The sequence below is a fragment of the Trachemys scripta genome, chromosome 3 (genome assembly GCF_013100865.1).
Source record: "Trachemys scripta elegans isolate TJP31775 chromosome 3, CAS_Tse_1.0, whole genome shotgun sequence".
Lineage (NCBI taxonomy): Eukaryota > Metazoa > Chordata > Testudines > Emydidae > Trachemys > Trachemys scripta.
This window is the reverse complement of record NC_048300.1, coordinates 125,362,687-125,377,200: the sequence shown is the minus strand read 5'-3', so window position 1 is coordinate 125,377,200 and position 14,514 is coordinate 125,362,687. Positions and strand designations below refer to the sequence as shown.

Below are 14,514 nucleotides of genomic sequence, written 5' to 3'. Positions count from 1 at the left end.
CCATATTATATCAAGCAACTATGCATCTTACTCTGATACAAGCCAGCAAGCCTATTTACCTTCCTTCATCTTGTCCTATTGTACTACTGCAAGGGAAAAGTAATCAGTTCAGAAATTATTTTGCCTAACAAGCTATGAAATATAAATTATATATTTCAATGCAGAAAACTTCAGGGATTAGAGAACACATTGGTGTTTGAGGGAAGATAAATTCACTTTGCCATAACTCCAAACATTTTTAATGCTGTTATAATTCCCACCCTCAAGTCATTAAGAAACCCTGATCATTATTTTTTTTTTTACAAACTGCTGCTCTTCCTCAAACACTAGTGTTCTTTGCATACCAAAGAGGATAATGGTCATTATCACATAATGTATTCCTAATGAAACAGAACAAACTCAGCAAAACATTCAAGTGGAGCCAAGTGGCTGAGTTAGGAACTGGACTCGTTGTTCCCATAAACCAGGTGGGGGAAGGTTAGACCACCTGGAGAAGGAAGAGTTGGTGGCAACATAGAGTCAGCTGCACCATGCATGGTACCAATACTCAGGGGCACAGAAACCATAGTGATGTCAACAGCAACTGTGAGCTATTTTCCAGCACTACTACCAAAAGAAAGATTGCAGGCATGACAGAGGAGGACTGTTGCTGAACTGACAAGCAGAAAGGACAAAGCAAAACTACTGTATTTCACCTTTTAAATGACATCAGTACTGTTTTGCACTTCATGCTATGTTTTGTGTGACAGTCTAAGACCCATCAGGAGTGAGATTCTATGGCAATGATCTGGTACATTCTTGAAATGAACGCTTGGCTAAAATTAGTTAATGTAATTAAATCAGTGACCTCATAAGTATTTGTATCATCATAGCACCTAGGACACCCCCCCCCCCCCCCCTCAATCATTAGGGTTGACAGGCTTCTGGTTTTCGTCCAGTTAGCAGCTCAGTGGGGTTAAAGTAGGCTCCCTGCCTGCCCTGACTCCATGCGGCTCTTGGAAGTGGCCAGCATGTCCAGCTCCTAGGTGCAGGGGCAGCTGCTCCCAAAGGGAACTGGGAACCACAGTCAATGGGAGTTGCAGGGGCAGTGCCTGCAGCCATGGGCCGAACGCAGAGAATCCTGACGTCTCCGCCTAGGAGCTGGACACGCCAGCCGCTTCTGGGAGCCACCTCTGGGAGGTAAGTGCCGCCCTGCACTCCAAACTCCCTCCCGCACCCCACACCTCCTCCCTGAGCTCTAACATTGCAAACACTGGCATGTGCATGTGGCACTTTCTTCCTATTTGCCTTTGAGTATACTGCAAGTTGTTTAAACCCTGAATAGCTGAGGACCTGGCCTTGAGAACCATCTCTTATTCTATATCCACCTAGGTGGATCTCACTGTTAAAACACTCCAGAAACATTGATGGATCCCTCTCAGGCTGCATGTAACTTATTTTCCACCAGCCCACAGAGTTTCCTCACCTACTCCTATCTCAAGTTCAGCTCCACCACTGGTAGCAACAATGGGAAGTCTTAGGAAATGATTGTTCTTCAACTCTACCAGCTGTGAAAGGCTTTACGAAACTTACTGCTTAACTTTGAAAATATGAATCTGGATGATACAAGGATATATTCTGTAGGAGTTTGTAAAAATACACCATGATACACAAACATCAGTATTAATTAAGACAACCCATTTGTTGTTCTTTTTAAGATATCCTACAACACTGTATTCATTTCAGAAATCTTCATTCCACACTGCCCTCTACTGGGAAATTAGTCAAACTGATTTTCCCCCTTCCCATCTTAAATTAAATACAAAAATATTCTGGAGTACTGAAGAGACTTGATGCCATCATCTTTATATTTATAGCTGGATTATTTTTAAAACGCACAGACTGGAAATAAACTAAATTGTTTCTATCAATCAATCTTTCAATAATACCATTTGCAGCATCAGCAATTATGTTTAAATCAAACAGCTATTGTATCAGACAGACATGCAAGTGACTGAGCAATGAGTCAGGGAATTGAGGCTTTTTTATTGCATGTTGTCTCTCAAAAGGTATTAAACTGACCAAATTTCTTCTACTTTGCTTTCCCCAAGTCAGTGACCTATTTTCATTTTTCTCCTTTGAAAAAAAATATACCTAATCAGATCTACATCTGCCATAGAGAATTTTTAAAGTACAGTGGCTTTACTGTGACTGTCATCCCAAGGATTTCCTTTTCAAGTGTATTCCCCCACCTAGGAGTCAGCCCTGCAAACTCAGGCTTGGATACAAGATTCAAAAGGAGTTCTTTCCATCTCCGGTAGCACCAGCAACAAGCAAGGTTCTATAGGCCAGATTAAGCTTTTCAATTACACTGGATATACCCCATGGCCTTATTTGGGTTTGCACTGCTATAACTGTATAAAATGGAAGAGAATGCAGCTCTCCCAGCCCTGCAAGGCCAATATGGCTAAGCGCTACGTAAACTTTTTGTCACTTAAGGAAGTAGAGAAGACTCTGGATATACACAACAAATATGCTTAATAAAAAGATGTTCAATTGCAGATGGTTACATTTCATAGGATATCAACACCTTAAGAGAAAATAAGCAGTCAAAGATATTTAAAGAGCGCAGCAAAGCCAGTAAACATTTTAATTAATATCAGATGCCTTAGGTGTACAAAGTCTCTTGAATTTTTCCAATTAACTTTGTCTCGGCCATTTTTCTCACACACACCTTCAAAAGTTTGCCAGACAAGATTCAGTCAAGTCTTACAACCAAGTTCATATAAAGAGAAATTCTGATCTACTTTCCCACCCTTTTCCCTTTTACCATGAAGGGACTTTGGGAAAACACTACAATTAAAGTAACAATAAAACAATTTTATTCAAGATACTAAAACTGATGGGTAAGCTCCACATACTGCCCCCCTCTCCCCCCTCCATAAGAGTCCTAATTTTTTATTAGCTTGTTTTTTTTATCTAATACATACAGGTGCAAAGTATTTCACAACAGGAGCCCAGGGCACTCCTACAAGTTTTAACAGTTTAAGCATCTTTATTAGATTAGTACATAGCGATTTGTCTCTTCAGTAAAATCAGGTAGGCTACGCTCAAATCTTTAAAAAAACCAAACAAACTCCATTAGGTTTTCTCCCTCCCTCCCTAGGATCAGAATTTCAGGAGGATTATTCTTCCTAGATCCCAGGGAAGCAATACTAATTCATTATCCAGAAATTTCCAGGGTTCACAGCAGCAACCCCTTTCAACATCTGCAGGCCCTAAGAGATCTGGCAGCTTCCCTACGCTCTTCATATTAGTTTTCACGCTATACAAAGATAAATTCTTGCTACAAAACATTAGAAAGGTGGTTTGTTCATTCAACATAAGGACTATATTGTGTCATTATCACATACAAAATGTCACAGAAGGCAAATTTTACTAGAAAAAAAGCCACATCTTTCATTAATGTAAATCTTCCTCAAGCTCCCTGTCTTGGTGGTGGAACCACTGCATACAGAACTGACACGGACATGGCTTTCAGAGGCCAAAGGTGTGGCGGCAACTCTGTGCCTGGCATGGCAGACACTTTGCCTTTCACCATGAAGATTCTACAATGAGTTCTCACACTCAGCTTGATGTCACACATCAAGATATGTCTACCATGCTTCTTTCACTTGAATAAGAAAAGCCTCTGTTGCAGGTTTCCCCTCTATTAACCGACAAGAGATCATTCAACAGGTTCCTACTATGAGTTTGGAGGCAAGATTTCCCTCAAGACAGCACACCACGACCCCTTATATTATTGACCTAGCTAGCATAAAAAGATCCCCTAGGTTTAGTTCATATCAGAAAACAGTGCCCAAAAGGAAAATGAATTAGCTTTCACAACAACATGTGTACTCTAACAATGTGCGTCACCAGTGTGAATCAGTGGGTTCATCACTATGAGACATCTGTCACCAACAGACTGAGAGGAATCAGTTTATTTACAAGAGTGAGAAAATAAGGACAACAGTTTTCAAGTTACATCCCTTTCTTATCAATTTAGCTCCATAAACTTTCTAGTTTTTACTATTTGACTAATTTTCAGTGACAGATTAAAGTTTATAGTATGTGATTTACTGAATAACTACTTCATGGATGGACTGCATGGCCTAAGACAAGGGTTCTCTACCTTTTTCTTTCTGAGGCCCCCAAACATGCTACAAAAACGACATGGTCCACCTGTGCCACAATAACTGGTTTTCTGCATCTAAAAGCCAGGGCCAGCATTAAGGGGTAGCAAGCAAGGCAGTTGCCCCATGCCACAGGGGCACCATGAAGCTAAGTTGCTCAGGCTTCTGCTTCAGCCCCAGGTGGCGGAGCTCAGGACCTCATGCTTCACCACCATGCAGTGCGCCTTCAGCTTTCTGCCCTGAGCCCTGGCAAGTCTAACACTGGCCCTGCTTGGCGAACCCCCTGAAACCTGCTCGCAACCCCCCAGGGGCCTCTAGGTCCCTGGTTGAGAAACCACTTGCTTCAGAGGTCTTTGCCATCTCTAGATTTTATGATTCATATGTGCTCTAATTTAAAAACAAAACAAAACAAAAAAAACCTGCTTCACGGAGGTTTTTCTCCCCAAGGAATTTCACAAACGAGGGATCTAAATCTGGATCACTGCCTTTTTCTTAAATGGATTTTTAAAATTCTTTGATAGAAACGATTTGTCTTCCAACTGTTCCAGCTTTTCTGTTGACAGTGACTTGCAATTTTGAAAAAAATATTTAACTACTGTAGTTCTATGTGCTGAGTACACCAAACAGGACAAAAGCAGTATTATTCATCACAAAAGGAGATAAAAATAAAAACAATAAAAAAAATCATAAATAGCAGTAGAGCAGAGTGGTTAAGTACAGTAGCTGGAGTAGATCTGAAAATTCCAAGAGAATATCAACTATTAAGAAGATCAGTTCTAGGATTACCTGAATGATGACTATTATCACCGATTCTGTCTGCCAATTTATATGCAGGGTAGGAGTTACTCTGTAGCCAATACTTTGCTATTTTCAACCCACTCAAGCCTGTGGCTCTTTAATGAATTATTATAGGTGAGACTGGTACTGCAGCCTAATATTAAGATTGCCCAACACATCCCACTAAAAGGATGCTTTTAAAACGTTGCCAGAGTTTAACCATTTGGACTGATTTTCTGCGCCTGCGGTCTGTCTCATGCTGAATTGTTTTGGAAAATTTCAGTCAAAACAGCTCAGCCATTTCAGAGGAGACTTGGGGGTGGGGGACAGGGAAGTGTTTTGCTATCCTTTGGACTAGGGAACTTGAAATTTGGCAGCGGTGGCCTTTGTGCCAGGGATGCACCCCCTTTTTTTTTTTAAATACCAAGTCTGGTCACCTAAACTAAGAGCATGGGAACCTGTCTCCCCAATGCTCCCAAATGATTTCCCCTGCTCCTGACTGGAATGCAGAAGGGATAAGAGCTGGACTAAGGAGTGGGGAATGGAACAATGGGACTGGATGGATAGAGAAGACAAACTAGTTGGGCAAGGAAACTAAGGCTACATCTACAATACAGACGGGATTGCCGCTCTGAGATCGAGCCACCGGTGGTTGATTTAGCAGGGTCTAGTGAAGACCCGACAAATCGACAGCAGATCGCTCTCCAGTCGACCTCTGTACTCTACCTCCGACGAGAAGAGTAAGGTAAATCAACAGGAGGGGGAAGAGGAGAAGACAGACTGAGATCACATCCATCCACCCAGGGTCAGGAACTACTGGCTGGGCGGTAAGATAGGTAAGAAACCTAAAGAGTGAAGCCTAGAACTGGCTAGGTGAGGAGAATGCGAGCGGGAGTGGGGAAGAGACAGGACTGGGACATGGACAGGTTGGAGTCACGTTTGGGGAGCTCGAAGAAGAATCTGTGCCTACTAGAGCATACTCCCCACCAGAGCATGGAATTGAGCCCAAGAATCCCAAGTCTCACCACTACTCTACAGTCAGCAGATACCTGTGAAATCCACTGGCAATTTTCCATCCCCCTCCACATAGGCTAGGTCTACACTACCCGCCTGAATCGGCGGGTAGAAATCGACCTCTCGGGGATCGATTTATCGCGTCCCGATGGGACGCGACAATCGATCCCCAAATCGGCGCTCTTACTCCACCAGCGGAGGTGGGAGTAAGCGCCGCCGACAGAAAGCCGCAGAAGTCGATTTTGCCGCCGTCCTCACAGTGGGGTAAGTCAACTGCGATACGTCGAATTCAGCTATGCTATTCACGTAGCTGAATTTGCGTATCTTAAATCGACTCCCCCCTGTAGTGTAGATGTACCCATAGAGGATGACAACCTACTACTGCTATCAGTTATTCTGTTAGGTCATGTGGCAGAGGTCTGTTTAGTTGGTCTCAAGTTTCCAACCCTGCTAATGACTTATGTGGGTGTCAATATGCCGCCATATGATGGCATTTGTTTTTTCAGTGTGCCTTAAAAAATTAAAACAAAAACAAAACAAGCCCCCCTCTACACACAACCCAGGAAGTTACACAGAGAACTATGTTAAAAGAACATTAGGATTGCAAAGTTAAGCACTCACAAGTTAACTTTAATTCTGGCAGTTCCTACCTATGCAACCTTAATTCAGGCATCTTCTGAATATGCATTATGATTAAGGCTATGATTTAGTCATGGAGGTCGTGGAAGTCACAGAATCCGTGACTTCCAGTGACCTCCATGGACTTCAGCCTGCAATGGTCGGGAGCTGGGGGGAACGCCAGGCCACCGTGGGCAACCCCCTGCAGCTCCTGGCCCCCACGGGCAGTGGGGGACCCCCACAGCTCCTGGCCCCTGCACAGCTGCCCCGCTTCAGACAGTGTGGGGACCCGCAGATCCCCATTTTGTCAGGTATATTTTTAGTAAAAGTCACGGACAGGTCATGGCTTCGTGAATCTTTTTTGTCCATGACTTTTACTAAAAATATCCATGACAAAATCTTAGCCTTAATTATGATAGTGTCTTTAACTACTTAATCACATGTAATTTTTTCCACAAAAACCCTGCCTCCTTCCATGTACCATAGGATGCTGCTCACTAAATGGCAGCTATTCAATGTTTTGTTTTATCTTTATTATTCAGTGTGTGGCTCTGCTTATTTGCTTAACACTATTCAAATCCCACCCTGAAGACAACTATTAATTTATTTGCAGGCTTTTCTGGAGTAGTCATCACTATAGCATCTGAGCGCTGCACAAACATTAATCTAGCTTCACACGGCAGCTATGAGATGAACGGTATTATTACCCCCATTTTATAGATGGGAATTGAGACACTGAGACCAAGGTCAAAAGTATTAACTAATTGTGTACCCAAATTAAGACATCTAGGACCTGATTTCTCAGAGTATTTAACATTATATATTATATATACTTAATATTCAAATCACAGATTTCGTTGACTTCAGTTTCAGCTGTGAGTGCTCAGCAACTCTGCAAGTCAGACCTCCGGGTCCCATGTCAGGCTCCATACAATGAGGCAGTCACAATTAGTGATCACCTGTAAAAACTGTGACTTAGGGTACATGCAGACTACCTGCCGAATCGACAGGGAGTAATTGATCTATTGGGGATCGATACATCACGTCTCATCTAGACGCGATAAATCAATCCCTGAACGCATTCCCGTTGACTCCAGAACTCCACCAGGGTGAGCGGCGGTAGCAGAGTTGATGGGGGAGCCACGGCCGTCAATCCCGCGCCGTGAGGACCCAAGGTAAGTCGAAATAAGATATGTTGACTTCACCTACGCTATTCCTGTAGCTGAAGTTGCGTTTCTTACATCCCCCCTTAGTGTAGACCAACCCTTATATGGCCTGTCCAGCATCACATAGGAATTCTGTGGCAAGGGAAGGATAAAATCCAATTCTCCAGGAGAGCATTCACCTGCTTTATCCCTGAAACCCTCCCTTCTTTTCCTGCACATACTCTGCCTCATTCGCAATGCACTTTCCAACTTCCACAACAAATGAGTCAGGGGGCCTATAGGCAACAGTCTCCTTCACTACACTACCCTGCTTCATACCCAGAGCTTGTCCAAACTTTGTGCTGAATGACGCAGGATCCCAAGGGGAAAAAAAAAAAAAAAAAAATAGTATGAGATCATGAAATTAAAGTCTGTATCATAAGGCAGATGCACAGAATGACCGAATTAAAACAGTATAAGTAGCTTTAATTCTGGCACTTCCTAACTTTTGAGCCTTTGACTTTGCAACCTTAATAATGGTCTTAACAGATTTTTTTGTTTGTAATAAATATTGCAGTTTGGTTTAATCAAAGAGGCTGAACATGCATAAAGATAAATAAAGTGTGCAATTTACCTCAGCTCCACCCATCCATTTTGGCTCATCAGGAAATTCAGCACATAAAACATCTTTTGACTGGTCTGTCCCAAGGATGTGGTAAAACAGCTTCTGGTGCACATTAGTGGAGGTCTCAGTGCCTGGTATAATTCAGAAGGGAATTATTTAATTTTCATTAACACCATAAACTTTTTGCAAGCTTTTCTGCCTCCGTACACACACTTGTGTTGAACAGAGTTTATCAAGGATTGCAGCCGGATAAGGGTCAGCAGCCATTCTTATTCTCACTACACAAGAAGGGTGTGTATTCGGGGGAGAAGCAGGTATGACAAATATTGCTAATTTCAGGACTCATTGTTTCATGCTCCATTTTCTGGAAGCTATCAGCAACTGCAAACATTATTCAAGGAGTCGAAAATATCTGAGTAGGTTTTGGCATCATGTAACATGAGATGCCATTTATAAGGCTTTGCATGAAGTGCTAGATAAAGTTTGGGATAGGAAAATAGGAATCCATGCCATTAGATTTTGTTTAATCAAATCAAGGTAAAAAAGAATATTGGCCCAGTAATTTTTGGGCATTTAACATTTAGGCTGCATTTCCTGTTTTTTGTTTTTTTTTTTTCCCTTTTTCTTCTCATTAACCATTTGTTTGTTTTAAATGTTCAGGAGTGACAGACAGATGCAGTTTAGTCAGTAACTCAATCCTTACCAAATACTTCTAGATTTACACTACAGCACTGCTATGTGATTTTTTAACTTCTGAACTTAGAGCATTATTTCAATGCAAAAAAGACAAGGCAAGGTACCAAATTTGGAAGTTTGTCCAAATTATAGTTCCATTGCAGTTGAATGTGTAAAAATAAGAGAAAGACTTGCTCCCAGTATGTTTAACAAAAAGTGCTTGGTACAAGATCTTCAAAAACCTCACCGTGGAAAGAAAAATTAGTAATTTTTTTTTTTTTTTAATAAACAAAGGACAAGAAAGGAGAGACAGGGAAAAAACACTTATAAAGGAAAATCATGTTTATGGATTTAGGCCCTGATCATTCAAAGACTTACACACCTTTACCACGATGATCAGGGAACGCATATGTACGTTAAGTCTTTGCAGGAATGGAGAGTGCAGTATACAGTACTTGTAGAAGTAGCAATCTCAGAGGGGAGTGAGTATGAAGAGGTCAATCAATATTCTACACATTTCTCAACTGCCTAAGGAAATTTCCTGGGGCAACTTGCCATGGATGTGGTTAAACAGTGCTCAAGTAAAACAATTTTCTAGCCACTATTACACCCACCTCTTGAAAAAAAGGGTTATTTTTCTCCACTGACTCAAGGTATACTTACCATCACTTTTCCCATCTTGTTTTGGATAGCAGTTGTAGAACATGCCTTTTCCATCATGGGTCCAAGCCATGCAACTGAATTTAACCCTTTCCAGCGTATCTGGAAGCTCTTCAGGACCGTCCACTTTCATAAACTTGATAGTTACCCAGTCTGAGCCACTGGAACTCAGACCATAAGCAAAGTATTCACCATCTTCACTGAATGCATAACCTATAGATAAAGACAAACAAATGCCTGGGTCACTCTTTCTATTTGGCTGCACAACTTTCTACCATTTGCCACAGACAGAAGCATGTCACCAGTTTAAAGTTGAAAAGCATTAAAAAAAAATAACTTTCACTTTTAAATAAACATTTAGAGCACACTTTTTTTTGGGGGGGGGGGGTGTTTCAACTACTGAAGTAGGTTGTGGCTCCTCCCTCCGCCAGCAACTAGTAGTGAATGCACTGGCAGCACCAGTGATCTTTGGTTGCTGGCCATCTCTCATCTACTGCACATCTTTAGGTTGGAAGCATCTTACCATCTTCCAAAATGAAGTGGTGATGCAAGTTATTTATACACATATGTAGTAACTAGAAGGAGTGCTGTCTAGTGGTTATCCCAAAAGACAGCGAGGCAGGACTCTTTATTTCTACTCCCAGAGCTGCCACTGATGGAACTATTTAGTGCGTCTGTCACTTCCAATCCATTGCTTAGAGTAAATCACAGCTGAAGTGAGGAGGCATGGCACTTTACTGGTGGGTTCTGCAGTATTCAAGTCGCTCCCTCCTAAAAACCTGTCTGTAATTAAATTGGGAAGGGGCACACTTTTTTTCCAAATGCAGCTTTCAAAATTTGCACTGTTTGACCCTATAATAAATCTATAAATTTATTAGAGTTCCTACACACAGCTCTATGTAGCTCAAAAGCTCGTCTCTTTCACCAACAGAACTTGCTCCAATAAAAGATACTACTTCACCCAGAATATTCAAGTATTCATTAACGACCAGAGAGGTCAACATAATTAGCAGGATCACCCGCTCGCCCCCAGAAGATCTCATCAGCAAAGGTTGGTAATTCGTTCTGGGGGATATGAAGGGATCTTTAGTACAATCAATTGTTCCCAAACACATGGTATTCACTTTTCTGGAGTCCCTGGAGATTCCAGAAGTTCACAGCTCACCGATTGAGAGTTTAGCTTAGCATGCCATCCTTTTTACACAAAGAAAGACTGGTATGTGACAAATGCGGAGGACACTAACAACTATCTGAACTATGAGCCTTTTCCTCACTTGCCTGTGAATACTGGGGGAGAGTAGAGAGGCAGGCTTATAATGAATTAATTTAAAAGGGGTAGAGATGGGCTGACAAAGGACAAACTTCCTCAAAGAAAGTGATTGCCATTCCAGAGACGGTCATTTCAAGTTAGACTCTGCAGAGCAATAGAAAATATAGAGAAATAAACTGGAAAAATTGTGCACCATCAGACCTAACAGAATTAGTTGGAAAAGACCTGAGATTTATGTAGTTCTATCTGAATCATGGGAGGAAAACACAATTCTGCAACATCTTTCAGGAGAGCCTTAGATGGATGTTGGCCCAGACACTGAGAGACAATTCAGTCTGGTTATAAACAAACTCAACTCTACTGAAGAGAATGGATTGCACCAGGCCTGAATTTGGCCTGGTGTTTCCACTAGCAATACAATTACAAATTAAATTAAGCTTTATTTTTTTTTTTTTTTAAAGCCTTCCTTCACCCCTGTGCACAGGCGCACCACCCCTCTACCTACCTTTATAGCTCATGAGGCCTTGTCTTCAATAGGAAAAAAAGTGTTAACTTACTTGAGGTAAGAACGTAAGAGCTGCCATGCTGAGCCAGACTATCATCAACTTTGCCCAGTATCCTGTCTCCCAACAGAGCTTCAGGAGGAGTATACAGAACAGGGCAATTATGGAATGATCCATCAGTCTTTCACTCCCTGCTAGTCAAAGGGTTAGGGTTGCCTGAGCATGGGTTGGATCACTCACCATCTTGGCTAAGTGTCACTGATGGACTTATCCTCCATGAACATAAGTAGGTCTTTTTTTAAACTAGTAATACTTTTGGCCATCATACGTCATGACAATGAGTTCCACCGGTTAGTTGTGCTTTGTGAGAGAAGGACATTCTCGTTTGAATTAAACCTGCTGCCTCTTAATTTAATCAGGTAACTCCTGGTTTTTGTATTGTTTGAAAAGGTAAATAAACAGGGTGAACAGCGAAGTGTTATTTACTTTTTCCATACCGCTTACGATTTTATAGACCTGTCTCATATCCCCCCTTAGTTGTCTCTTTTCTAAGTTGAACAGCCCTAATCTTTTTAGTCCCTCCTCATGTGGAAACTGTTCCTTACCTGTGATCATCTTTCTTGCCTTTCTCTGAACCTTTTCCAGTTCCACTAGAACGTTTTTGAGATGGGGCAACCAGAACTGGACACAGTATTCAAAGCATGGGTGCGCCATGGATTTATATATTGGAATTACGATTTTTTGTCTTCGTTTCTATTCCTTTTCTAATAGTTCCAAACATACTGTTAGCCTTTTAGATCGCTGCGATGCACTGAGCTGATGTTTTCAGAGAACTATCCATGGTAACTCCAAGACCACTTTTTTGGGTGATAACAGCTAATTTAGAATCTATTATATATGTATAGTTGGGATTATTTTTCCCCCATGTGCATTATTTTGCACTTATCTATGTTGAATTACATCTGACATTGTTGCCCTGTTACCTAGTTTTGTGAAATCCCTCTGTTACTCCTCACAGCCTGCTTTGGACTTATCTTGAATAATTTTGTATCTGCAAACTTCACCACTTCACTGTTCATGCCCTTTTCCAGATAATTAATGAATATATTGAACAGTACAGGTCAAATACAGATCCTTGGAGGACTGCACTCTTCATCCCTCTCCATTGTGAAAACTGACTATTTATTCCTGCCTTTTGTTTCCTATCTTGCAACCAGTTACTGATCTACAAAGGGACCACCTGCAGCTGGCCCATGTCAGCTGACTCGTGCTATGGGGCTGTTTAATTGCAGTGTAGTGTTCAGACTTGGGCTCAAGGGCCTCATGAGGGGGAAGGGTTCCAGAGCCCAGGCCCAAACATCTCTACACTGCAATTAAACAGCCCCATAGCCCAAGTCCCAGGAGCCCAAGTCAGCTGACAAAGGCCAGTTGCTGGTGTTTAATCACAATGTAGACATGTTCTCAGTTTCCTCAGAGGGACCTTGTGGAAGGCTTTTGGAAAATCCAAGTACACCATATCAACTGGATCACCCTTATCCACACAGAATTATAGAAATGTAGGAAGGGAAGGGACCTCAATAGGTCATCTAGTCCAGTCCCCTGCACTGAGGCAGGACTTAGTATTATCAAAACCATCCCTGACAAGTGTTTGTCATGGGAGGTTTTTTAGAAAAGATTAGACAGAGATTCCACACCTTCCCTAGGTAATTTGTTCCAGTGCTCAACTACCTTTACACTTACAAAGTTTTAACCTAAACTTCCCTTGCTCCAACTTAAGCCTATTACTTCTTGTCCTCTCCTCAGTGGATAAGGAAAACAATTTATCACACTCCAATTTCTAACATTTTACATATTTGAAGACTCTTATGTCTCCCCTCAGTCTTTTCCAGAGTAAACAAACCTAATTTTTTTCTTGTAGGTCATGCTTGCAAGACCTTTAATCATTTTTGTTGCTCTCCTCTGGACTTTCTCCAAATCGTACACATCTTTCCCAAAGTCTGGTGCCCAGAACTGAAGACAGTATTCCAGTTGAGGCCCTTTCAGTGTTGAGTAGAATAGAAGAATTTTTTCTCATGTCTTGCTTACGACCCTTCTGCTAATACATCCCAGAATGGTGTTCGTTTTTTTTGTTTGTTTGTTTTTTGCAACAGTATTACATTGTTGACTCATATTTAGGTTAGTGATCCACTATAGCCACCAGATCCTCTTCTGTGGGATTCCTTCCTAGGCAGTCATTTCCCATTGTGTAATTATGCAATTGATTGTTCCTTCCTAAGTGGAGTACTTCACATTTGCACGTATTGATTTTATCCCATTTATTTCAGACCATTTCTCCAGTTTGTCAAGATCATTTTGAATTCTAATCCTGTCCTCCAAAACTCTTGCAACCCCTCCCAGCTTCGTACTGTCCGCAAAATTCATACGTGTACTCTTTATGACACTATCCAAATCATTTATGAAGATATTTATTAGAACCGGACCCAGGACAGATTCCTGTGGGATCCCACTCAATATGCCCTTACAGCTTGACAGTGAACCAATTATAACTTCTCTCTGAGTACAGTTTTCTAACCAGTTGTGCACCCCCTTATAGTAGGTTTCGCTAAGCTATATTGACATTTGCTTATGAGAGGGTCATGTGAGACAGTATCAAAAGCCTTACTAAACTCTAGATATATCACATCTACTGCTTCTCCCTTATCCACAAGGCTTGTTGAACTGTCAAAGAAAGATATTAGGTTGTATTCTTGTTGGCTCCCTCCAGGAATTCTAATAAATCAATGAGGCATGATTTCCCTTTACAAAAGTGCTGGTGCCCAGTACTTATTTTGGACTCACGTGCATGTAATTGCCATGATTGCCTCTTTTAAAAAGACAGCATTACATTCGCTACCTTCCAGTCATCTGGTACAGAGGCTGATTTCAGTGATAGGTTATACACTACTGTTACTAGTTCTGTAATGTTATACTTTAATTCTTTCAGAACTCTTGGGTGAATACCATCGGGTCCTGGTGACTTACTACAGTTTATTGATGAATTTGTTCTAAAATTTTTCTGTTGACACATCAAGTT

General features: G+C 41.5%; 1 protein-coding gene across 1 annotated transcript in view; it reads right to left on the bottom strand.

Moving 5' to 3' along the window:
* Positions 1 to 14,514, bottom strand: part of PREP (prolyl endopeptidase) — a 168,364-nt gene that overhangs the window by 121,684 nt on the left and 32,166 nt on the right. The window contains exons 5-6 of the mRNA XM_034765960.1: positions 9,672 to 9,881; positions 8,343 to 8,464 (exon numbers count right to left, since the gene is read on the bottom strand). Coding sequence (XP_034621851.1) covers positions 8,343 to 8,464; positions 9,672 to 9,881 — 332 coding nt within the window. The remainder of the gene's footprint in view (positions 1 to 8,342; positions 8,465 to 9,671; positions 9,882 to 14,514) is intronic.